The following is a 25,111-nucleotide window of genomic DNA, read 5'->3' on the forward strand; positions in this document are numbered from 1 at the left end:
GCAACGGATTACGCCTACGTCATTCGTCGTCTTACGTCATCAATGCGTCGACGTGTTATGGCGTGTATTGAAGCCAATGGTGGTCATACTCACTATTACTTCAACATTTGATGACATTTTGCAGAAAGTGCCTTGTTGAGTTGTGCAAAAGTCATTGTCAGTCAAACGGTACTTTCGACTTTGCTGTAGAACTGAATACTCTATTGAAATGAAACAGCTGTTCATTTATATATGCTTTTCTTTTCTTTTCACGATTGGTCAAACACAAGGCATACTTTCTTTTGAGCACTAGTTTATGATATATTAAAACGATATGGTTGCTTGAAATAGAAATTAAACAATACTGCTAATGAATCGCCTGTTTAAAAGCAATGCACAATTACACAAATTATCAAATATAAATGTTTAATTCATAGGACATTAAGTGTAGACAACTTAAATTTGTATGGGAATTGAAGTATAAAATCATTATAGATAATTAGAAATATGAAGGCTAAGGTCCAGTGACTTTCTAAATGAGTTTTGTCTACAGTACCTGTTATCGTTTCATTTATGTCAACGCACATTGACTGACTGAAGAGTGAGTGAGTCAATGGGTGAGTGGAATTTAACGACACTGAACAGCATTCCAGTAATAATATTCGAGTGAGTTTGGTTTTACGACGCTTTTAGCAATATTCCAGCAATATCACGGCAGGGGACATCAGAAATGGGCTTCACACATTGTAGCCATGTTGGAAATCGAACCCGGGTCTTCGGCGTGACGAACGAATGCTTTAACCACTAGGCTACACCACCGCACCTCTCAGATCATTGAAAACAGTCTGTTTTCCTTATATCAACCAGAGATTGGACCAACTCGGATAGTACTGCCGGCTGGTTTTCATCCCGGACATCAGTGGACCTTTCCACTTCCATAAGAACTGTGTAGATATAACCTTACATTTCATGAACTTTTGTGTGTATCATGGAAACATATATAACGATATCCTGATCAAACGTGGAGTACTATGGATTTACAATTATATTTGTATATTACAAAGGAAATGTACCCCAAAACATATATGTGACACCTGCCTCACATTTCCTGAAATCTTGAGTATGTAGTGAACGTGTTATCGTGGATGTGGTGAGTAGGGCTCTCACGAGTACTCGGGTACTCGGGGCCGAGTCGGGTAAAGCAGGACTCGAGTCCAATTGAATGGACTCGAGGACCCGCAGGGGAGATACCTCTAAACATCTCATGCAATCAAGATGGATGATCGTGAGAAAACATCTAATGTCTGGACGCATTTTTATTTCTTTTCCCGGACACATCCAATCATATTACAGCATTTACAGGCGTAATAAGGTATCACCGGCCCAGCTCATGAATATTAATCACATAATTGATCGCGTAGAACTTGGTCACAGTGACACTTACGTTGCCTTCACATTCTGTTTGCAAATAAAAAGGTAATAGATACTTCCATTGACATTTAATATCAATTGCTTTATTCGGGAACGTTTGGATTCACATATACATGTTGCATTATTCGTAGATTGGAAGTTGGAACAGCCACGTGTATGCCTGAATGTTGGTTTCAGATAAGCATCCAAATTGTCGGGTACTCGGGTCCGAGTCGGGTCTGACACCTCGAGTACTCGAGTCCCAAATTTTGGACTCGTGAGAGCCCTAGTGGTGAGGAGGACTCTTACTCAGTCAGACGTTGGTCTGTGAGTCCGACCACACTGATACCATGTTGCAGTTGTATTGAATCCGAGCTGACATTGTTTTATCCCCTTAACGCTTGCCCCAGGCTGGGTAATAAGAAGTACTATCTTTAAATGTCTTTTGGGGCATGGCGGGAGTCGAACAACTTATCTTCCGCGCTTCGGACAGACCTTGGCACGGGTGTCCCAGCAGTCGGGGGAGGTTGTAAACCCATTATCGTGGGTTTGAATCCTGATTATGTAAATTTTCTAGGTTTGTCAGCGCCAGACCCATGCTCGTCGGCATCTCCAGATGGATAACGACCTGCATCACTCCGGGTTTCCTCCAATATTATTAGGGGCGGTGGGGTAGCCTAGTGGTCACACCGAAGACCCAGGTTCAATTCCCCACATGGGTACAATGTCTGAAGCCCATTCATGGTGTTCCCCCACCGTGATATTGCTGGATGAGTGCTAAATGCGGAGTCACTCACCCACCCACCCACCCACCCACTCACTCACTCACCCACCCACTCACTCACTCACTCACCAGCCCAACTCACCCACCTACTCACTCACTCACCGCTGTCTCGCCTGTATCACTGCTAATGGTGGGCACATCGAACATCGCTATATAATACAGTTTCTGTTTGTCGTTAGTATCAAGTTTAGTTGTATAATTAAACACATGTCGTACAATATTTCCCCATCTATGACGTCATTACCAGTGTGGGGTTTGTAGACAAAACTGATCTGCTTACTGTACTTACATCAAGTGTTAATGTACCATCAACACGGGCAGTGTCAAACAGTTGTAGGTATATAAAATGTCCCCACTACTTGATATCCCACTACTGTGCACGCACCTGCTGTCAGCCTGTCCTATATATTCACATCATTGTAATCGGTGTGTCTGTATCACGTCTCCGCTAAAGCAGGGTCTAGACTCAAAATTTATATTATTTACATTTTTTTACCATTATTTCGAACTTTGTCAGCATAATGAACACCTGCTAAAGAGCTAAAGAGGATCTAATTTGTATGGTCGACAGGAGTGTAAAGCTGACGTGGTGATTTTCGACTCATTTAAGGAAGAACGGAGTCCCGTTTGAAACACACGACCATGGACGCCCTTCAGTTAGAGCCACGGGACAAGGACGAGGAAGCTGGTGAACAGTCGTTGAAAATGTTGGACGAGTCGCCGGCTGTCTCTGGAATATCGAAGCGACCGAAATGGAGTCACAAGGCGGATTATATATTGTCCATGGTGGGGTACTGTGTTTCCCTGGTCAACTTGTGGAGATTTCCGTACCTTTGCAACAGAAACGGAGGAGGTAGGTCTTACCTTTACTGTCATAGCTAGTAACTGTGTAATGGGTATTACATGTATTTGGTCTTGTGCATAGAGCATAGGTCACAAATCAGTATAAGTTGGTCACGGAGAGTCCTTGGTTGGGTGAGGACCGCCTCCGTGGTGTAGTGGTTAGAGCGTCCGCCAGGAGGGCGGAAGGTCGCGGGTTCGATCCCCGACCGCGTCATACCAAAAGACGTTAAAATATGGTACTTGTTGGTCCCTGCCTGGCGCTCGGCATTAATGGGTACAACAAGGACTGGTCGGCTCGGAGTCAGTATAATGTGTCTGAGTGGGGTATTCATGCTTCACTGCGGCATGGTATCTCAGTGGGCTAGCACAATAAAACCAGCTTAAGTTTGGGCTAGTACAAGCAGCCGCATATACACATACACACGCATGCACGACGTCATATGAGCGAAATATTCTCAAGCACGACGTTAAACCCAATTTCACCTCACCTCACCTTGGTTGGGTGACCGTGTTTGACAGCTTGATTCCTGTTTCTTGGACTTCAGTCCTGCCCCACAACGAAGCACACGTGGAACACGTGGTTTCATCAAGTGAGTTTGTTAAAAAAATGCCTCTGTTCATCTATCAGTAAATGGGTACCCGGTGGGATTAGATGGTCTTGTAACCTTCAACACCTGGATTAATCGGGGTAGTGTTATAATGTCTGCGCATAATTTGTCCACCTTTGAGGTGGATATTAGGCGCTCTACAAGTGCATTATTATCATATAAGTGACGTCGCACATAACAATAAACTATGATACAGGCACTAGGGTCGGCGGGGTGGCCTATTGGTTAAAGCGTGCGATCGTCACGCCGAAGGCTCGAGTTGGATTCCCCACATGGGTACAATGTGTAAGCCAATTTCTGGTGTCCCCCACCGTGATATTGCTGGAATATTGCTAAAAGCGGTGTAAAACTAAACTCACTCACTCATTTGGCGTTGGGGTAATGTAGTGACTGACATCTTGGTCGACACCAAAAAAGGTTCGATGCAAGCATTTGGCACAGTAATTGTCGTGTATGTGGTCATGCCAAACATGGTTCCATACAATCATTTGGCGGTGGGGTACTGAGTATTGAACTGTGGGTCAGCATACTGAACATCAACGTTCGGTACAAGAGGTACCGTATTTACTCATGTGTTAGCCCATACAGTGAGCAAACAGATTCTAAGGCACGTACTTCACATAACATCTCAAAAGCTATTTGTGTATATATGTCATCATTTGCTGTAAAAGGTTACGTGAAAGATGTGTGTCACGGCCAGAAAACTGTTGTGTTCTTTATTTGGCGGTTGTGTACCCCAGTGGTTAAAGCGTCCGCTCGTAACGCCGAAGACCAGGCCCCGGGGTCATGAAAGTGACTTAAGTCTAAAAATTGCTTAAATCTGTCATTTATAGATTACCCGGACAAAGGTTACCATTTGGCATTTCTTGTGTCTGGAGTAAATATTCAACATTATAAACATCGATCAAAGGATTAACCGATAACACGCTGATTGATTAATTACTTTTGTCTTACACAGCGGAATTGTCAAAGGTAGTGTTTATGTATGTAGATTTACTAATCTATACTGAATACACTCTGTCGTGTCGGTGTCTGCGTAAAACAACGTCCTTCTTTCAAACGATTAACCGGCAATACATTGATTGATTGCCCATTATTGGCATTAACTAAATTACTGTTTTAAAGAAAGGCGGACATTATGCAATTAGTTGCCAGGTGTGCTATCTTGGTTGACCAATGAGACTATACACCAATACCTGAAAAGATTTATCACTTTTTCGTATATTAAACTGTTAAAGACACATCATTTGGAACAGTTTTGTGGATATTGATGGATACATTCCTCGAACAAGGTAATGGCCTGATATTGTTCCCATAACTTTAATCTGTTTTAATTTTAATATTTGCATTTTGATTTTATTCATTTGTCGTAGCATTCAACAGAATCATTGTTTTCGCCGTGAAGTGTAATGAGTCAGACAACATGCACTAGGGTGTGTGTGCGAATTATGATTCAAATTGGCAAACTATAAAATGTCTAGATATTACAGTTCTGTTATAAATTCACTATAAATATCAGCAGATCGTTTGCTTTTTATTTAGTTTCAAAATGCATACAAGTATGATAATAAACTAATTAGGATTATAAGACCAAATATAAAGACGCACATTGACTAGTATCTACATACTGGTGAGTAGACATTAACCATGGGAATGTAGCAAGAAATTTATCGCGCAGTATTGTGACTTCGACCCCCACCTCGCTTCCGTGGAAGAAATCGTTATGTTATAAGTTGTGTCATGCAAAATCCGTTTGGTTATGATTCCAATACATATTTAACTACGAGTAGAAAGTAGTCTTGATTATCTAACTTGATGAAAACAAACTATAATCTCATTAATTCTAACAGATTTTTTTATTTTTAAAAATGGCGGCGCCCTGTCGGGAACATCCGCCAGTCTGAGGATAAATGGTATTTAGGTTTGTTTTCACCGAGTTACAAAATCAAAACTACTTTCTACTGGTAGTAAAATATGTATTTTATTGATGGCCAATAGGATTTTGCATGACATAGCGTATAACATAACAATTTTCTCGTGGCAGCGAGGTGGGTGTCAATATCAATACTACTTACAATATTATTGTTACTTCGACCACAACCTCACTTCCGAGGAAGAAATCGTTATGTTACAAGTTGTGTCATAGAAACTCTTTATGGTCATCAATCATATGCATATTTTACAACAACTAGTAAGTAGTTTTGATTCTTTAACTTCAGTGAAGCGATCTGAACACAAGTAAGATATCGTTTCAGGCTTCCACAACGCTCGCTTCGCACTCATAAACATAACCGATTTAGCACGAACTGCGGGGTCCTGTGGAAATCTGTTTAAATCTGTCATTTTGATCCTAAATCCAAAACATTGTCTTAAATCGGGGATCACGTACATTTTTTAGTCTCAAAAGTTAAGACTGATATCATTTTTTGTCTTAAATCCTGAGACTGCTACCTACCAGTCTTAAGCCCTTTTTGATGCCGAGGTTTTTTTCAGGCGCGTATTTTCATAAGGTTTGAAAAGTGAACGTTGTGCGAGATTTGCGCTCACATGGTCCTGGATCTGCGTACGGATATATAATTACACAGAAATGTGGAATATTAAATTGCCTATCCGTTGGTATAAATATAAATGCAAATACCTCGGCGGTTTGAGAAACAGACACTGCTAAATGATGTCCAAAATTTTGTTATGCGTTAAAAAACAGTAAATTTCTCCGCTTTTGATCGTGCACCGATAAAAGCACTGTGTTACGATTCATTTTTAATTTGGCATCTTTACGGAAAGTGTGAGCGAAGAAAATACAGCCTGATATCTGAACGACATAGTATATATGAAATTGGTTTATTTGCATATGCATAACGTTATACGGTCAACATTAAAAATGACTCGTCTAGTATGACGTCAAACGACGATAGAGAGACGCTATATTTTTGTTATGTTTTGTTCACCGTGAACCGAACTATTCTAGTACAATGTCCATCTTCGTGAGCGGATACGTTTTGGTAGTTTATCAATTTATAGGAAAAGATGACAATGTACTACATGTGAAAGCACGTAATAGCGATTTGGATGGCCCTATCCGATAGGTAGATTAGTTCTTAGATTCACATATTCTACTGTTTGTGTAGATGTATTTTGACTAATTTTGCATCGTTATTATCTTCAATGTAATGAAATTACTGAAAAGATTACAACATTGTAGTTGACGTCATTGCTTGTTTTATGTATTTTGCGACTTCGGAAAAATGACTATGCTGATTAATATATATCTCACCTAATTTCCATGAATTGTATAAAAGTTTCGGTTTCTATGTCAGAATTTAACACTCTTTCGACAGAACTTAAAATGACTGATTTTATTATTTAAATAATGTCCCGAATAGATCCGTAATTAGACGGTTTGACTGTGTATCTTTATATGAACAACACGCGCACCGGTACCTGTTTGGCATCAGTTTGACGTAAATTAAAAAGAATATTTCACTATTTAAGTACATGTTGCAGTTATGCATACGTTTGTTCTTCTAATGCTTGTTTAAGGGTTTTAAATATGGTGTACTACACTCAGTATGTCAATTTCTTATGTAAATATTATTCAAACAAACAAAAATCTTCAAAGAATAAAATCCGTATACCCTATATCCACGGATATGATATAGCACAAGGCTAAACGTAGATAAATAAATTAGTTTCATTAAAAAATATCTGAACGATACACAAAATATACATTATAACACTGAAAGTGTAATTGGTGGGACATGGCGACTTTGTTTACTCTTATTCAACCGACCTTCACCTCAAAGAAATTGCCAAATATGTAACAACAATGTTAACGTATATGACATCACTACCGTTGACCGAATTCTTACCAAAGGGCGGCTTCCCGGACATGGGTACACAGGATTTTGCGAGGACCTTTCCCTTGATTCGGGGATCGTTTATATATAAATGTGTGATGTAAGTAATCAGAATGATTCTGACTATCTGTGTATTGTTATATGTTTTATCGTTTTCATTGTATGTAAGAGAAGAAGCCATATATGCCGATCATTACCGTTGTCATTCTTCGAGAGTCAAGCACAGGAAAACTTGTTCAGGAGAAGTCCAATAATAAACATTATTTATTCGAAACTTCAAACTGCATAATTTTCATATGCGTGGTGTAGTGGTTAGAGCGTCCGCCCGGAGAGCGGACTTCATCCCCGACCGCGAATAACTCTATGGTACTTGTTGGTCCCAAACTTTGTCATCGGAGTCAGTATAATGTGCCTGAGTAGCAATTGCATAACCATGCGAAATGACAGAAAACCAGCTTATGAGAGCAAAGTGAGAGCCCTGCTGCCTGTTAAGCGTTTGCCCACTAGCTTACATCTGTCTATTGAGCTGATAACATCTTATATTGCTCACATCTGTCTACTGAAGTGATAACATCTTATATTGTTTGCATCTGTCTATTGAAGTGATAACATCTTATATTGCTTGCATCTGTCATTGAAGTGATAACATCTACTGAAGTGATAGCATCTTCTACTGAAGTGATAGCACATCTGTCTATTGAAGTGATAACATCTTATATTGCTTACACCTTTCTTTTGAAGTGATAACATCTTATATTGCTCACATCTGTCTACTGAAGTGATAGCATCTTATATTGCTTGACATCTGTCTATTGAAGTGATAACATCTTATATTGCTCACATCTGTCTACTGAAGTGATAACATCTGATATTGCTCACATCTGCCATCTGAAGTGATAACATCTTATATTGCTTACACCTTTCTAACATCTGATATTGCTTACATCTTTTGAAGTGATAACATCTTATATTGCTCACATCTGTCTACTGAAGTGATAACATCTTATATTGCTTACATCTGTCTATTGAGTGATAACATCTTATATTGCTCGCATCTCTTGAAGTGATAACATCTCATCTCACATCTGTCTAGAAGTGATAACATCTTATATTGCTTGCATCTGTCTGTCTATTGAAGTGATAACATCTTATATTGCTTGCACATCTGTCTACTGAAGTGATAACATCTTATATTGCTTACATCTGTCTACTGAAGTGATAACATCTTATATTGCTCACATCTGTCTACTGAAGTGATAACATCTTATATTGCTTACATCTTTCTATTGAAGTGATAACATCTTATATTGCTCACATCTGTCTACTGAAGTGATAACATCTGATAGTGCTTACATCTGTCTACTGAAGTGATAGCATCTTATATTGCTCACATCAGTCTACTGAAGTGATTACATCTTATATTGCTCACATCTGTCTGCTGAAGTGATAACATCTCATATTGCTCACATCTTTCTATTGAAGTGATAACATCTTATATTGCTCACATCTGTCTACTGAAGTGATAACATATCATATTGCTCACATCTGTCTACTGAAGTGATAATCACCTCTTTCTATTGAAGTGATAACATATTATATTGCTTACACTTTTCTACTTTAATGATGTTATCCTCTATTGTTTACACCTTTCTGTTATAGTGATGACGTCTTATATTGCTTACATATGTCTACTGAAGTGATATTTTCCTTACACCTTTCTACTGAAGTGATGACAACCTTATATTGCTGACATCTGTCTATTGAAGTGATAACATCTTACATTTCTTGCATCTGTCTATTGAAGTGATAACATCTTATATTGCTCACATCTGTCTATTGAAGTGATAACATCTTATATTGCTTACATATGTCTACTGAAGTGATAACATCTTCTCTTTCTATTGAAGTAATAACATATTATATTGCTTTTACCTTTTTATTGAAGTGATGACATCTTATATTGCTTACATCTGTCTATTGAAATGATAACATCTTATATTGCTTGCATCTGTCTATTGAAATAATAACATCTTATGTTGCTTACATCTGTCTATTGAAGTGATAACATCTTATATTGCTTGCACCTTTCTATTGAAGCGATAACATCTTATATTGCTTTTACCTTTCTATTGAAGTGGTGACATCTTATATTGCTTACATCTGTCTATTGAGGTGATAACATCTTATATTGCTTACACCTTTCCACTTAAGTGATGACGTCGTGTATTGTTCTATCTGTTTACTCAACTGATGACGTGTAATATTGTTTTCCATTTCCTTCTTTTCAATTGATGCCATCTCGTGATGTAATACACTTTTTTCTACTGAAGTGATTGTTCTCGTTGTAGCTACATAAATTGTTCCTGCAAAGTGATGCTGCCATTATTCTTATCGTGTTATTCCTTATGATAACCTTTTTGTATGCATGTCTATGCATAATACATATACTTACATTATTCGCTATAAATATAGAAACGAATATTGTCAATGCATACATGACGAATATGCACATACGAGTATCTCGCTCTATCGCTCCCGTAGAATAAACGTCTGTTGTGTTTAACTACAATCAAAACGCAATTCTGACTGCGACAATAGTTTACAGTGAGTGCGTAGTGACTTAGTTGTCTGCCTCTTTTAGCAATATTCCAGCAATATCACCAGCAATATCTGGGAACACCAGAAATGGGCTTCATACATTGTATCTATGCGGAGAATCGAACCTGGGTCTTTGGCGTGACGAGCAAACGATTTGGCCACTAGGCTACACCACCAACAATAGTCTATAACCATTAATATTATATTGTAGTTGGTCTTACCGTATTACAGTGTGAATTACAATATTACAGTTCATTTAAGTAGGAGAAAGGCTATCAGATGACGTCAGTCGTCCATAAACATTGTGCATGCTTAATGTCATCTGCAGAACAGGATCGATCCAGCTGAAACGTTATGATAATTGCTGGTGTATGTGCTGCAATAACACGTTTAACATGGTTATTATCTACGTAAAACCTTGAAGATTGCCCCAGATTGTGGACCGTCACAATACCTGAAATTCAATAAGAACAGAATTAAAACATGTACTGTTTTACTGATATTGTTTATTCGGATTAGATTACTTGCTTATTCGTCTTATAGCTGGAGGGGCGGCGGGGTAGCCTAGTAGTTAAAGCGTTTGCTCGTCACGCCGAAGACCCGGGTTCGATTCCACACATGGGTACAATGTGTGAAGCCCATTTCTGGTGTCCTCCGGCATGATATTGCTGGAATATTGCTAAAAGCGGCGTAAAACTAAACTAACTCACTCGCTCTTATAGCTGGAATATTGCAGAGTACGGTGAGCCTGACCGCCTGAGTCTTCAAAAGCCGAGTATTTATAGGGAGCATTCGCAACAAGACTTTAGATTTGACATGAAATTGTGAATTGCTGCAGGCAATTGATTCAGATGGTGCGGCAGTGTTGGTGTTGCTCGATTTGTCAGCCGCTTTTGACACAATTGATCAGTCCATTCTTCTCAACAGATTGAATGAGAGATTCAGTGTTACTGGTGAAGCTTATTTCTGGTTGGAGTCCTATCTGTCAGGACGATTTCAGGCTGTGAGAGTCAATGGGCAAATGTCAGAGCAAGTTAGCCTCAAGTATGGAGTTCCACAGGGTTCTGTACGGGGACCAGTGCTGTTCACAATCTACACATCACCTCTTGGGGACATTGCTCGCGCCAATAATCTCTCGTTCCATATCTACACTGACGACACCCAGCTGTATCTGGCCTTCAAGCCCTCCAACAGAACATCAGTAGAGGATACATATCGTCGTTTGATGAACTGTATCAAGGACATCAAGGACTGGATGACCCTAAACTTTCTCAAGCTCAACAGTGAGAAGACGGAACTGCTGATTCTCTCTTCAAAGTCAACGAGAGGTAAACTTGCTCTGCCCATCTTTGAAATTGGAGGCTGCATCATTGAACCAAGCAAAGAAGCACGAAATGTGGGATTTGTATTTGACTCATCTATGAATGGAGAGTCCCATGTAAACAAAGTATGCAGACATGCATATTTTAACATCCGAAACATTGCCAAAATACGTCGATTTGTAAGTCTAAAGACCGTAACATCTCTTGTTCAGTGCTGTGTTGTGTCCCATTTAGATTACTGCAATGCTCTTCTAATTGGACTACCAAAGCAATTGATTGCAAAGCTGCAGCGCGTTCAGAATTGTGCAGATAGACTTGTGACAAAGACAAAGAAAGACAGCCACATTTCTCCAGTGTTAAAGAAACTTCATTGGTTGAAGGTGGCAGACAGTGCTCCTGTTAACCTTCAAAGCAAGGACAGACCTAGCCCCTGTGTATCTCCAGGAACTCCTCCAGGAATACAAGTCAGCCAGGTCTCTTAGATCCATTGGACAAAGCATGCTGTGTGTTTCACACGCAAGGACCACCACCTATGGAGATTGATCCTTCGCCAGAGCAGCTCCACGACTCTGGAATGATCTGCCAATAAAACTGAGACTTATAAATAACTTGGCCACTTTTAAAACCAATCTCAAGACCCACCTTTTTCACAAAGACATACGCCTAGACCGAGTGGACCTTGCTGATACATGTGACATGCATCCTCTCAAAGCGCTTTTGAGCAGTTATACTACTGGATTCTTGCGCTATATAAGTTCTTAGTTGATGATGATGATGATGATGATCAACTGTGACTTTCGATGAAGCGATGAAAAACATTGAATTTCATCTTTAAACGTATGAAGCAGCGGCACAGCTTTCATGTTATTACACTGTGTGTTGGGATAAGGGGGGATAAGGGGGGCTGGGGTGGGGATGGTATCAACTTGAGTCTTATCGATGACACAAACCAGATAATTAGGCAAAGGGTCTCTCTAACAAGAATTGTGTTTAATATTACTCTGATGTGATGTCTGCTTACTTAGCTGTAATGTCCAACGATCACAGACAAGTTCAGATAGTAGTTTTCCTATTTGTGAACACGGGGGCGGTGAGGTAGCCTAGGTTGGGTTTGTTGTTGTTGTTGTTTTTTCATCTTTTTTTCGGTACAAAATCATGACATCAAATGACAACCAAATATATAGCATGCGTATGTATGCAGATTTTGGTGGTATCTCACATTGACAAGCATATTATACAACATGATTTTGTAGGAAAATGGGCCAGTTGTATGTTAATATCAATCAAACAATTGATGGCAATCAGACCGGAATCCAACAAATTTGGAAAAGTTACAAGGAGAGATGTCATGTGATGTCTCGATATTGAATTTAAACTTTACTTATTTCCTTTCTGATCATATCGAAACCTCTGTACATGTATATATAGTATTTTTTAAAAACGTAAATTTGACAACTGTTATCAGGAGATTAAGGACATCGTTCCTTTTTTCAGAGAATCCAAATATGATTTTCTTCTTATCGATATTCAATGTGATATCTGTTCTTGTTCTTATCCAATTGAAAAATTAATTCCATATGTTTTAGAATTTGGACAGTCGTAAAAGAGATGATAATGATTTCCGCTTTCTGGTGCATTTTTACAAAATGAGCATAATTTACTCTCTACATATCCCATCTTAAACAAAAGTAGGTTTGTTGGCAAGATTTTATGCACTAAAGAATATTGGAACCAACTTAAATCTGAGCTCGAAATATAATCTTTTCATAGGATTTCCATCTTTTTCACTTATATTCGTTTCAAGATCATCTTCCCATATTTTTTTTTATAGCTATATATAGCTGAGTCTAAAATTGAAATAGGTATATCATAATATCTCTTACAGCCTTACTTATTTTCAAAGATGTCTTTAATGTGATAAGGAATTAATGGTAATTCAAGTTTTTCTGCAGATGATATGTTGTATGTTTTAAAATATTTGTTAACTGCTCTTACTTGGCTTGCATATTCTAAGAAGTTCGTTTTTAAGTGGTCTCTAGTTTGCTCATAAAATACATTTTAAGTGGTCTCTAGTTTGCTCAAGTATACATTGTTCCATCAGTGTCTATCAAATCATTTACAAATGTCATGTCTATTTTAGCGTAGTATGGGTACACGAATGGGTTTTTTATCCAAGAGAATTGGTTCATTGTACCCTAAACATTGCATAGAATGTCATTGCCCTGAACAACTGTTTTATTTATCAATTGCGTATAGAAACCCCATGCTCAAAGAGCGTCCTTCCCAAAACAGTTTGTTTTTTTATTTATAATTTTTTGTTATGTAAATGTTTCTCCCTTTAGGAGGATATTTTGTACGTTTTGTGACACATTGTAGGAAAAGATGGCAGTCTGTTTGGAGTCCTTTAAAAACATTCTCTTAGACCACGCAATTCTTTTTGGATTTATAGTCTGTTTTATGTTGGGCCACTAAAACCGCCCTCCTCATATATTGGTCTTATGATATCACGTTTAATCTTATAAGGTTTTCTTATACCATACAAAGGAGAAACATAGTTTTTCTGGGGTATCCTAGTGGTTAAAGCGTTAACGTTCGTTCGTCACGACGAAGACCCGGGTTCGAGTTCCGAAAGGGGCTTGTAACGCTAAAAACTGCCATCAAGGTATATACTCTCACTGACGGGGTCTTAGTACTATATTAAAGGAAAGGGATGTAACGAGGTCAACACACTAAGTTCGTTTCAGGGCGAATTCAACAATGCTCACTGTATTTAGCCCATTTAAAGTATGCACACATTTCAAGTCAATAGAAGTACCTACAAAATGAGACATACAGCACAAAAATCGAAGCAGTACTTTGGGAGCTACGGTCTTCGGAAGCTCGAAAAATCGTGATTTCTCGATTCCGAGCCAAAATCCCTGCTCAGAATTTGTATCGGTAACTCACCCATTTTCTTGTTTATTTCACAGTATACACATACGACATTCACCAAAACATGTTGAACTGATGGCGCCTGTCAGCGCGCTAGTCGCCATTCTTTCGGAGACACTTACATCTCACTGTCATAATGAGTTTACGTACATTTATTCATCGCAAACAGAAGTGTGTCGTGCCCGTTGGCCATTGACGACCTTGGCCTTAACCTGCCCCGCACTGAAAAGAGTCAGCGATTTGATGGGACATATTTTATTTTTAGCCAATGAGCTACCTTGCTCTTTTAAGTGCGGGGCACATGGGTACAATGTGTGAAGCCCATTTCTGGTGTACCCTGCCATGATATTGCTGGAATATTGATAAAACGCATGTGTAAACACACATATTCGCAAATAGTTTGAAATTATATTGAGTGATTCGTTAGGGCATTGTTTACGTGTTGTTGATACTGTTACAGTTAACTCTTTAATGCTAAAAATATGTCTTAAAGATGAATTCTTCATAAAATAACATTACACGATGAAGCAATTATCCTATGCGCTCAGCATAGTGAATAACGTATACATTACGATTACGTATATATTGTACTCTCCGATGACTCCTTTAATACAATTTGTATCACAATAAATATGATATTTGTATATGACAATAACACCAAGAATAATAATCTTTATACAACCAACATCTTTTTCGCATTTTTGACAGTTTTGCAACGTTTTACACAAGATACAGGTTACTATGATATTGTACTGGTTTAACCCATACCCAGATGCCGTTGAAGCATGAAAAAAGCAGTAATAAAAAAATTAATGTAAACGATCGTAGTTATAATACTAGTTATAATTAGTTTGTTTGATATAATCGTCCTGAATGGGTTTCGCATGAGTTGTGGGCACATATAGAAATATGATCTCATAAAAGTGTACGTAACTCAATGCCTTACAGTGGTTGTATGAGTTGGCTGTTGATAGCATGTTATATCGTGCGCTATAACGTTTGACGACCGCCTCCGTGTTGTAGTGGTTAGAGCGTCCGCCCGGAGAGCGGAAGGTCGCGGGTTCGATCCCCGACCGCGTCATACCAAAAGACGTTAAAATATGGTACTTGTTGGTCTCTGCCTGGCGTTCGGCATCAATGGGTACAACAAGGACTGGTCGGCTCGGAGTCAGTATAATGTGTCTGAGTGGGGTATTCATGCTTCACTGCGGCATGGTATCTCAGTGGGCTAGCACTATAAAACCAGCTTAAGTCTGGGCTAGTACAAGCAGCCGCACATACACATACACACGCATGCACGTCGTCATATGAGCGAAATATTCTCAAGCACGACGTTAAACCCAATTTCACCTCACCTCACCTATAAAGTTTGACAGACTTGATGATTTACTCCCATCTGTCATACGTCCCATTTGTACTACCCCGTATTACAGATGGCAAGATGACGATTTGAGCGCTCCTTTAGGGTTCGGTAAAAATATGGAAGCTTATTCGTGCCACAATATAAAATAATTGAACATCTACGTAGATTATACTTTACCTCTTCGCAGATGTTACTTTCACCTACGTAGATATTGCTATAACACTACGTAGATGATACTTTCATTGACACAGAAGATACATCTACAAAGATGTTACTTTCATCCACGCAGAAGATGCATCCATGTACGTAGAAGGTACTTTCATCTATGTAGAAGATACTTTCACCTACGTAGATAATACTTTACCTCTACGTAGATAATACTTTCATTTACGTAGAAGATACTTTCATCTACGTAGAAGACACATTCATCTACGTAGATGTTACTTTAATCTACGAAGATCTTACTTTCATCCACAAAGATGTTACTTTCATCTACGTAGATGTTACTTTCATCTACGCAGAGGATGCATTAATCTACGTAGAAGACACTTCCATCTACGTAGAGGGTACTTTCTTTTCGTAGAAGGTACGTTCATCTATGTAGAAGATACATTCATCTACGTAGAAGGTATTTGCATGTATGTTGAAGATACTTTCACCTTCGTAGATAAATACTTTACCTCCACGTAGATGATATTTTCATTTACGTAGAATATGCATTCATCTACGAAGATGTTACTTTCATCTACGTAGAAGATACTTTCATCTACGTAGAAGATACTTTCATCTACGTAGAAGATACTTTCATCTACGTAGAAGGTACTTTCATCTATGTGGAAGATACATTCATCTACGTAGAAGGTACTTTCATCTATGTGGAAGATACATTCATCTACGTAGAAGGTACTTTCATCTATGTGGAAGATACATTCATCTCCGTAGAAGGTACTTTCATCTATGTGGAAGATCTACGTAGAAGGTACTTTCATCTATGTGGAAGATACATTCATCTCCGTAGAAGGTACTTTCATCTATGTGGAAGATACATTCATCTCCGTAGAAGGTACTTTCATCTATGTGGAAGATACATTCATCTACGTAGAAGGTACTTTCATCTATGTGGAAGATACATTCATCTACGTAGAAGGTACTTTCATCTATGTGGAAGATACATTCATCTACGTAGAAGGTACTTTCATCTATGTGGAAGATACATTCATCTACGTAGAAGGTACTTTCATCTATGTGGAAGTTACATTCATCTACGTAGATAGAAGGTATACTTGGAAGATACATTCATCTACGAAGTTACATTCACGTAGATACTTTTATTTACGTAGATGATACTTACATCTACATGTGCAGATGAAAGTATAAAGAAGTATAAGAAGTATTCTGGTTGTGATAAACATGTCAGTTTGTTCTGGTTGCACTTGGTTGCCATTGAATATTAATCTGTTATGTTCTTAAGGTAATGTCCAGATGACTGTCCGGACGATGTGGGACTTGCATGCAATCACTGGGTTGCCTGGTCCAGTATTTACACGCCACCACGAGATAGCAGGACTATTGTTAAACGTTCAGTCCCTCGTTAACTCTACCTCACTCAACTTCCCAATCTGCAGGTGCGTTCCTCATCCCATTCATGGTGTGCCTGGTGCTGTGTGGTCTCCCCTTGTTCTTCCTCGAGGTGGCACTGGGACAGTTCGCAGGAAAGAGCGCGATGCATATCTGGGGCTTCTGTCCCTTGATGAAAGGTGGGTAAGCCGCATTGAAGTAATGTCCTACAAAACCAGCCTGTTATTTTCAAACCAAAAGTCATTGTGAGTACATCAAGAATATTAGGACATTTTAATCTACGTAGTACGTAATTTGGGCATTATCATCCATAAAAATGCAGTTAGGACGCACTTGTTGTACCAGAGGAATGATTACAGGTAGGTTTACACCGAAGAGTGTGAAGAGTGGAGCACATTCATGCCACACATTTTGTATGTTGTTTCTGAGGGTGGTTGTGTTCGGGTGGTGTTGTCAATGTTATCAGATAAATCAATTTGACAGCCACTAAAGGTTATATATTCTTTGAATATTTACCTTTCAGTAACATGTCGGCCAAAATCGCTATCGAGATTGATAAAGGTATTAAACTGAAAATACTTTGTTGCTTATTTTTTTGTGAGGAGTATAGTACTATGTATTTATGACCAAGAATAAGCTGATTAATTCTGTTGCTTGAAGTTCGATTACCTTGAAGAATTGAATTTAAGTTAAAACCATTAGTGTAGAAATATTTATCTGATCTTATTAAGTCATAACAGGGGCAAGAAGAGTAATGGAGAGAATCTTCCAATGGATACCCACATGCACCATTTGGATTATTTGAAATATGTCTATCAAAACAATGAGCGTTCAAGTCACTACAACCCAACCTGAGTTGATCATGGAATATTTGATAAAATCTAGATCCAAAGTTTTTAACGAAGAGAGTATTTCCTTGTTTGGTCTGTAATCGGGTTTTGAACGAATGTACTGATTGTGAGTTATTTTTTTCGGTTGGTAAATTGTTCCATAAACGTATGGTGTCTGGTAAAAAGGAGCGTGCATACGACTCTGTATGGCAACGAATTGTGCGAATACTATCAGTATTTCTCAGATTGTAAGAACTTAAAACTGAAACGTGTTCTGGAATTAAATCAGATAAGTAGATTGGAGTAAGGTTATTGTGCATTTTGTAGAATAAAGGAAGTTTCTTCATTTCTCTAGCTTAACTAATGGTATGAAATTGGTCTCCTTGTAGATTTTTGTTATAACTAGTTCCTCTCACTGCTCCACAAATCGTTCTTAGATCTAATTGTATATTTTCTAGAATCATAGACTGTTCTTTCAGACAGTTGTCCCATATGTTGCAACAATAATCTAAATGTGGAATTAAAGTATATAATAGGTATACATACATTCTAATGTATGTCTAGTTAATCTATATTTAAAGTTTCTTAAACAGTGTACCATAGGACGTACAACCTTTACTATTTCTTCAATTTGTTTTTCCAATAACAATCTTTTTGAAGATAAACACCTACATGTTTATGGATATGTACTGCATTTACTTGAGATCCTTTCATGTCTATGCGTGAACATACAGTGGGATTTACTTTGCATGAGAATAAAATCTATTCAGTTTTTGTTGGATTGAAATTCACTTGCCACTTATCGGCCCAATCAAATACGATTTAAGTCATTATTCAAAATTCTTGCAGCTTTGTCTGGATCTTCTACAACTATATACACTGATGTGTCATGAGCAAATAGTCGAATGTTGCTGTTGATGCCATCTACAATATCATTGATGTATACTAAGAACAGTAGCGGCCCTAAGACTGATCCCTGGGGGACCCCTGTCGATATATGTTTTAAATTTGATGATCGGCCATCTATAATTACTCTTTGTACTCTATTTCTAAGATAACTGCAAAACAATTCAATTAAGCCACCACGTATTCCATAAGCCTCTAATTTAAACAATATACCCTTGTGCCATACTTTTATATAGTCATATAGATATGTAAGTCATATAGATATGTAAGTTGATAAGCAGTACAGTCTCCTGGCACAGGGCCCCGTTTCACAGAGCTCTCGTAGCGCTACGACTATCGTAAGTCAATGTTACAATATAGGATGTACGAATGCTTCGAGAAAAGTTATGAGATCTTAGGCTTACGAGAGCTATGTGAAACAGGGCCCTGTGCCACTAAATTCATGTCTATTTTACACTGACGTTTCCATGCCCAAACAACCATGTGGTATAAATAATGTTTAGACTTTGACGAACAGTAGAGTCAGGCGATATTATTATATTTTGGTGTGCACTACATCTGGTTAACAAAATATTCCATGATGAGAGAGGCCAGACAGACCAGCAAGCTCGTGATCATTTTAGAAAATCAGATTACACGTCCAACAGATACTATTGTGCGATCCTATTCATTACGGTTCAGCCCCAGGAATATAAAAACAACCCTAGATTTTATGCAGCTAACTTGCAGTCAGGCAAGCTGTGAATATGAATGACGGCTGTAGTTGTTTTTGGGTTTCCAACCACAAAACACGGTTGAAAACGACATAATGTTTAAAACACCGACACTATAGCAAATGGTACCTTGGCAGCCAACGAAAATTGTCGTTATCAAGTAATGCTCCTACTAGTGTACCATCAGTGTGTCTTTCAAATAGTTGCTCTTCCAATGTTACGGTATGCACAATTCACATTCAGCCTCCAGTCCGTGGTCAGCTTTTCATGTTACCCCAGCCAGTGGTTGCGTCAACCGAATGCGCAGTTTCCGGCATGTTCTCATTTCGCCTACTTCCCAATTCGCCTACAGTCTTAAAACAACATTTCATGGTCTGTTAACTGTTGATTACGCAATGGTAAATTAGGTACCATTATAAAAAGCCCGAGCTTACACATGCTTGTTGCCAAAATGATTGGGCAAGCCCACAATACTATCTAGATATAAAGCTTTGCAACCTATCGGGCTTACACGAAATAATTGGCTTGCTAGGCGAATGGCCGACGTAAGACGCAGGGGTTATAATCAAATGAACTTCAAAACAGAATAGTGAAAATAGTGCGACTTTTAGAGATAATATTTCCATTACTTGACATTGGAACCCTAACCATTGAAAAACAACAGTGAGTGAGTTAGTTAATATTTTACGTCACATCGGCAATATTTCAGTCATATTGTGACGAAAGCAATTTATACATTAATGGTGGCGAAAAATAGGTTTTAAATTTGTTTATGTTGTTATGTCGCTTTTCTTCAGAAACATTTTATAATGTTACATTATATAATACATTAAATAATAAAATGTAGATTAAGAAAGATCCGGCTGATCTGTTTTATTTTTTTTGTAAATGTCCCCAAGACGGGGAATATTGCGATAAGAAAGCGGTTGTGTTTCTTATCTCGGAATGAGAATGGGATAAGATACACAGAACAAAATAAGGACTACGTATATAGCTTTCGTGGGTGTTTATCAATTTTGGTCCTAGGTCAGATAATATGAAAAATGATGTACTCAATGACTTGAGTATTAGGCGCTGACTGCAGGTCGTTTTAATTGTCTGTAACTATATAGGTTTGGGCATCAGCATGACGTTGTTGTCGGCACTGACGTTGATGTACTACCCCATCGTGCTGTCGTGGTCGGTGTACTTCCTCGTGCAGTCGTGTTCCCAAGTGCTGCCATGGACGTCGTGTGGAAACTGGTGGAACACGCCATCCTGCGTCGTCACCTCGGCACAAAAGTATCATCGTTTACTCACCAACGACAGCACCGTCACTGGTGATATCGTGTTGCACAACATCACCGACGATGGACAAATGCGTCACACCACAGTTGGGACTAATACCACGCTCTCACACACTGCAGCGGAAGAGTTCTGGCAGTAAGTATATTTTCACCCGGATGTACAACGTTTGATGGGGAGAGGGTCTCCAATCCGACCCATCTACTCCTGGCCGTGAAACCGTTAAGATCCGGGTTAGAATTGGCCTTCAGCAACATATGCTTGTCATAAGAGGCAACTAACGGGATCGGGTGGTCAGGTTCGCTGACTTGGTTAACACGTCATCGTATCCTAATTGCGTAGATCGATGTTCATGATGTTGATCACTGGGTTTTCTGGTCCAGACTCGATTATTTACAGACCACCGCCATATAGCTGGAACAGTGCTGAGTGCGGCGTAAAACAACAAACAAACAACCTAGCCGTGCACCCGTTGGACACTGCACTTGTTCGCTTGGGACGTTGGTATCTGGTAAATTAAAATCACTTTGCCGCGATTTCTTAACCCAAACAGCACTTGAGAGGTATCTTTTGTTGCAAGGGTTACTGTTCATAATATTTCAAGAAGAAAATTGTTTCTGACAGGATTATTGAATATTTCGAGTCTTTCGTGTGCGACATGTAACTTCTTACGGTTCAAAGGTGAAAATCAACAAAACTTGGGTACTGGAGTGTGGTATAAGTGAGCGAGTTACCGTTTTGGACAGTATTGGCAGAATGGTGTGGGCGAGAAGCCAAACCCGTGATGACGTTAAACGTCAACCACGTTGGTGAATCTTGCTATATGTATTAACACAAACCAGGGTTTGAACCATGATTACAGGTGCCTAGCACGCCTAAGGGACATAACTCCGCACAGTGATATGACGTTTTGACGTAAAAGATGTGTGAGTCAGCAACTTGCCCACTTCGCTACAATGTAAATGTTCGTAGGTACAACGTTCTGCGTATCTCCGACGGGCTGGACAGTGTCGGAGGGATACAGACTCACCTGGCGCTGTGCCTCATGACCGGATGGATGATAGTGTTCCTGTGCATCATCAGAGGAATCAAGTCCGCGGGAAAAGTAATAAAAACAAAACTTTACCTGGTATACACCAGCGTTGGGAATTGATTAAATTCTCATAATTGATCTTTGGTTCATTACAACCGATCAATGATCGAAAATAATTGGTTTGCGTCATTTATCAAATTTTCCTCTTATGTTTGTTAATGCACAAAAGTTTTTGTGTGTTTTTTTTTTTGTTTTTGCAAATTGCACAAAATGCATTTGCAAATTCCACATCTCTAAATTATTACTAGTATGTTAGGAACATAAATGACCTGGCCTGGAGTCTCTCGAAAAGATAAATTTACTCATGATTTCGGGACTGAGTTTGGTAATTTGCAAATGAAATGTAAATTTAGTGACACAGACAAAACCAATCGTGTGAAAAATATTGTTAATGCAAACAAGTGTTCCAAAATTGTTTGTGTTCGATTATGAGAAAAGACGATCGATTGCTTGGTCGTTTAGTCACTGCGACCAATAATTGATTATTTCAATTAATCGGACCACCACTAGTATACACAGATATGAAAAACAAAACAAAAACTATAATTATTCAAGATGAAGAAAGGTTTGTCAGTATCACTGGATACAGATAAATGCAACAAAACACGATCGTCATCATGTGTATTTGCGTGACGAATGTTTTCCCCGAGATAGAATATATCCAGTTCCCGTTGATTTTAACTACATGTAGTTTGCTCTTTAATGACGCTAGTTCGAGCTTTCGGTTTACTGAAAATGAACCGTTGTTGTAGCCATTATAGTCTGTTTGCAGTGAGAACTGAGATTTTAATGTTCAATTGGCAAGGTAAAGTTATGAGGATTCGCAATCTTAATTTCACTTTATTTGATTTACTTTTTGTTTAATGTGAAATTCATTGGTACGTTTTCACTGCAAACAGACTATAGGAAGTTATTATTCACTCACAGGCAATGCTGATGATTTTACCTGAGCTACATCAACTGTTGATGGAAGATGTGGAATAGCGCAATGGTTAAAAATGTTCGCTCGTCACGCCGTAGACCCGGGTTCGATTCCCCACGTTGGTTCAATGTCTGAAGCCCATTCTGGTCCCCCGCCGTGATGTTGCTGAAATATTGCTAAAAGCGGCGTACAACTAAACTCAGTCAACTGTTGATGATGTGGGTCTGTTTGTTTCTGATCACCTCCCGTATTGTACAGGTTGTATACGTGACGGCTACCCTGCCCTACCTGCTTTTGATCATCCTCCTGATACGCAGTCTCATGCTACCCGGAAGTGACGAAGGGCTTCTTGTGTACATCAGAGCCGACTTTAAAAAACTCACGGAGATACAGGTAGGCTGTAAAATCATATACTTCCCATCTAAAGTTTAGACTCACTTAAAACACTCACTATATGTTATGTATATATGGTTACATCGAAGATTGATTTCTCCACTAACTCTGGGGAACCAACTGTAAACTTTATGCATATGAATTGCACGAGGATCATGCATCAAATTGCTGAAAAACATGTGCAAATATCGTGCATGTGAACAGCTGCAGTTTGGTGTGATGTTTTGATAAGAATTCGCAAATTTTCACTGATTTGTATCATTAACTGAACTACTGAAAATAATCTTTTCAACGTTACGAATTTGTTTTACAATACATCAGTTCATATGTAGACAGTACGTTTTATCAGTAAGGAATATTTTGCAAAATTTAGCTTAGAACAGTGGCTTGAAGTAAGAGGCTATTTTTACACTAGTGAGTCTAAACTTTTGATGGGAGGTATATATACTGCCAAAGCCTCAGCAAATTTCATTCACTGCACGAAAGATGTTTGTTTGTTGGTTTAGGGAATACTTAGATGGTCTTTCGTATTAAACCCGTGAAGATCCGGGTTAGAATATTGATCTTCAGTAACCCATGCTTGTCATAGGAGACGACTAACGGGATCTGACTTGGTTGACACATGTCATCGGTTCCCAGTTGCGCAGATCAATGCTCATGCTGTTGATCACTGCATTGTCTGGTCCAGAGTCGAATATTTACAGACCGCCGCCATATAGCTGGAATATTGATGAGTGTGGCGTAAAACTAAACTCACTCACTCACAATATTCAAATTTCACAGAAAGACACATTGTGATCTAATTCACAACTCCTTACTCACCAGCTCTTACGTTTTCAATGAGACGGTGGGGTAGCCTAGTGGTTAAAGCGTTCGCTCGTCACTCCGAGGACCCGGGTTTCGATTCCCCACATGGGTACAATGTGTGAAGCCCATTTCTGGTGATATTGCTGGAATATTGCTAAAAGCGGCGTAAAACTAAACTCACTCACTCACTCACTTCAGACGCGTGACATTCCTGATCTTCAATGACCCATTTACAACATGTTTATTCCTACAAAGTAACTTTGTGTTATATGGTAAAGCCTTTTCATGAACTAACTCTGAAATGGACCCTGTAGCTACAAGGGAAAATATGTTTACTACTCAAACTGCAATATGCATGAACACACACCGTATGTCAGGCAGCACCACCATGTGTCTGGTAGTAGAATTGTCTACAATCCTGTATATTTTAATGGTGACATTTTAGTCATTTTGCAAACCTATTTAAATATACAAATGAGCATTTATCAAGCACCGTCTGTTTTGATATGATGTACGAGAAACCTACAAGCTGTTGCATGTGCTATGAACACCTAATTCTGAAGGGTAAAATGGTAACTGTAACGTACTGTCTTCGGATTAAAACCAAAAGCAAACTTAAATTGAAATTTGGTAACAATTTGCATGAAATCTAAGAGGAATACACAAAGACATGCAAATCGAAAATGACTACGCCACCAATTTGATTGTTACACAGTCCTCAAATATTGAATGTTGTGACTGTCGACAACATAAGTGTCTTTGTAACCGCCCATCTCACGGATAACACCTGCCAGTCTCCTCCTCATACAGGCAAACAAGCGCCGTGTCTGCGTGAATTCTTGCTTAATTTGAACAGGGGACCTCCAGCAGGATCTTGGAGTCCAAAATCC

General features: G+C 38.8%; 1 protein-coding gene across 1 annotated transcript in view; it reads left to right on the forward strand.

The window, feature by feature from the left end:
* Positions 1–2,612: 2,612 nt before the first annotated feature.
* Positions 2,613–25,111, forward strand: part of LOC124278321 (sodium- and chloride-dependent glycine transporter 2-like) — a 35,585-nt gene continuing 13,086 nt past the window's right edge. Inside the window, exons 1-5 of the mRNA XM_046714043.1 lie at positions 2,613–3,026; positions 17,321–17,452; positions 20,835–21,144; positions 21,979–22,111; positions 23,280–23,414. Of these exons, the coding sequence (XP_046569999.1) occupies positions 2,816–3,026; positions 17,321–17,452; positions 20,835–21,144; positions 21,979–22,111; positions 23,280–23,414 (921 nt within the window). The 5' untranslated portion in view covers positions 2,613–2,815. The remainder of the gene's footprint in view (positions 3,027–17,320; positions 17,453–20,834; positions 21,145–21,978; positions 22,112–23,279; positions 23,415–25,111) is intronic.

The sequence above is a fragment of the Haliotis rubra genome, unplaced genomic scaffold (assembly GCF_003918875.1).
Source record: "Haliotis rubra isolate DU_JTF1 unplaced genomic scaffold, ASM391887v1 Scf235, whole genome shotgun sequence".
Taxonomy (NCBI): Eukaryota; Metazoa; Mollusca; class Gastropoda; order Lepetellida; family Haliotidae; genus Haliotis; species Haliotis rubra.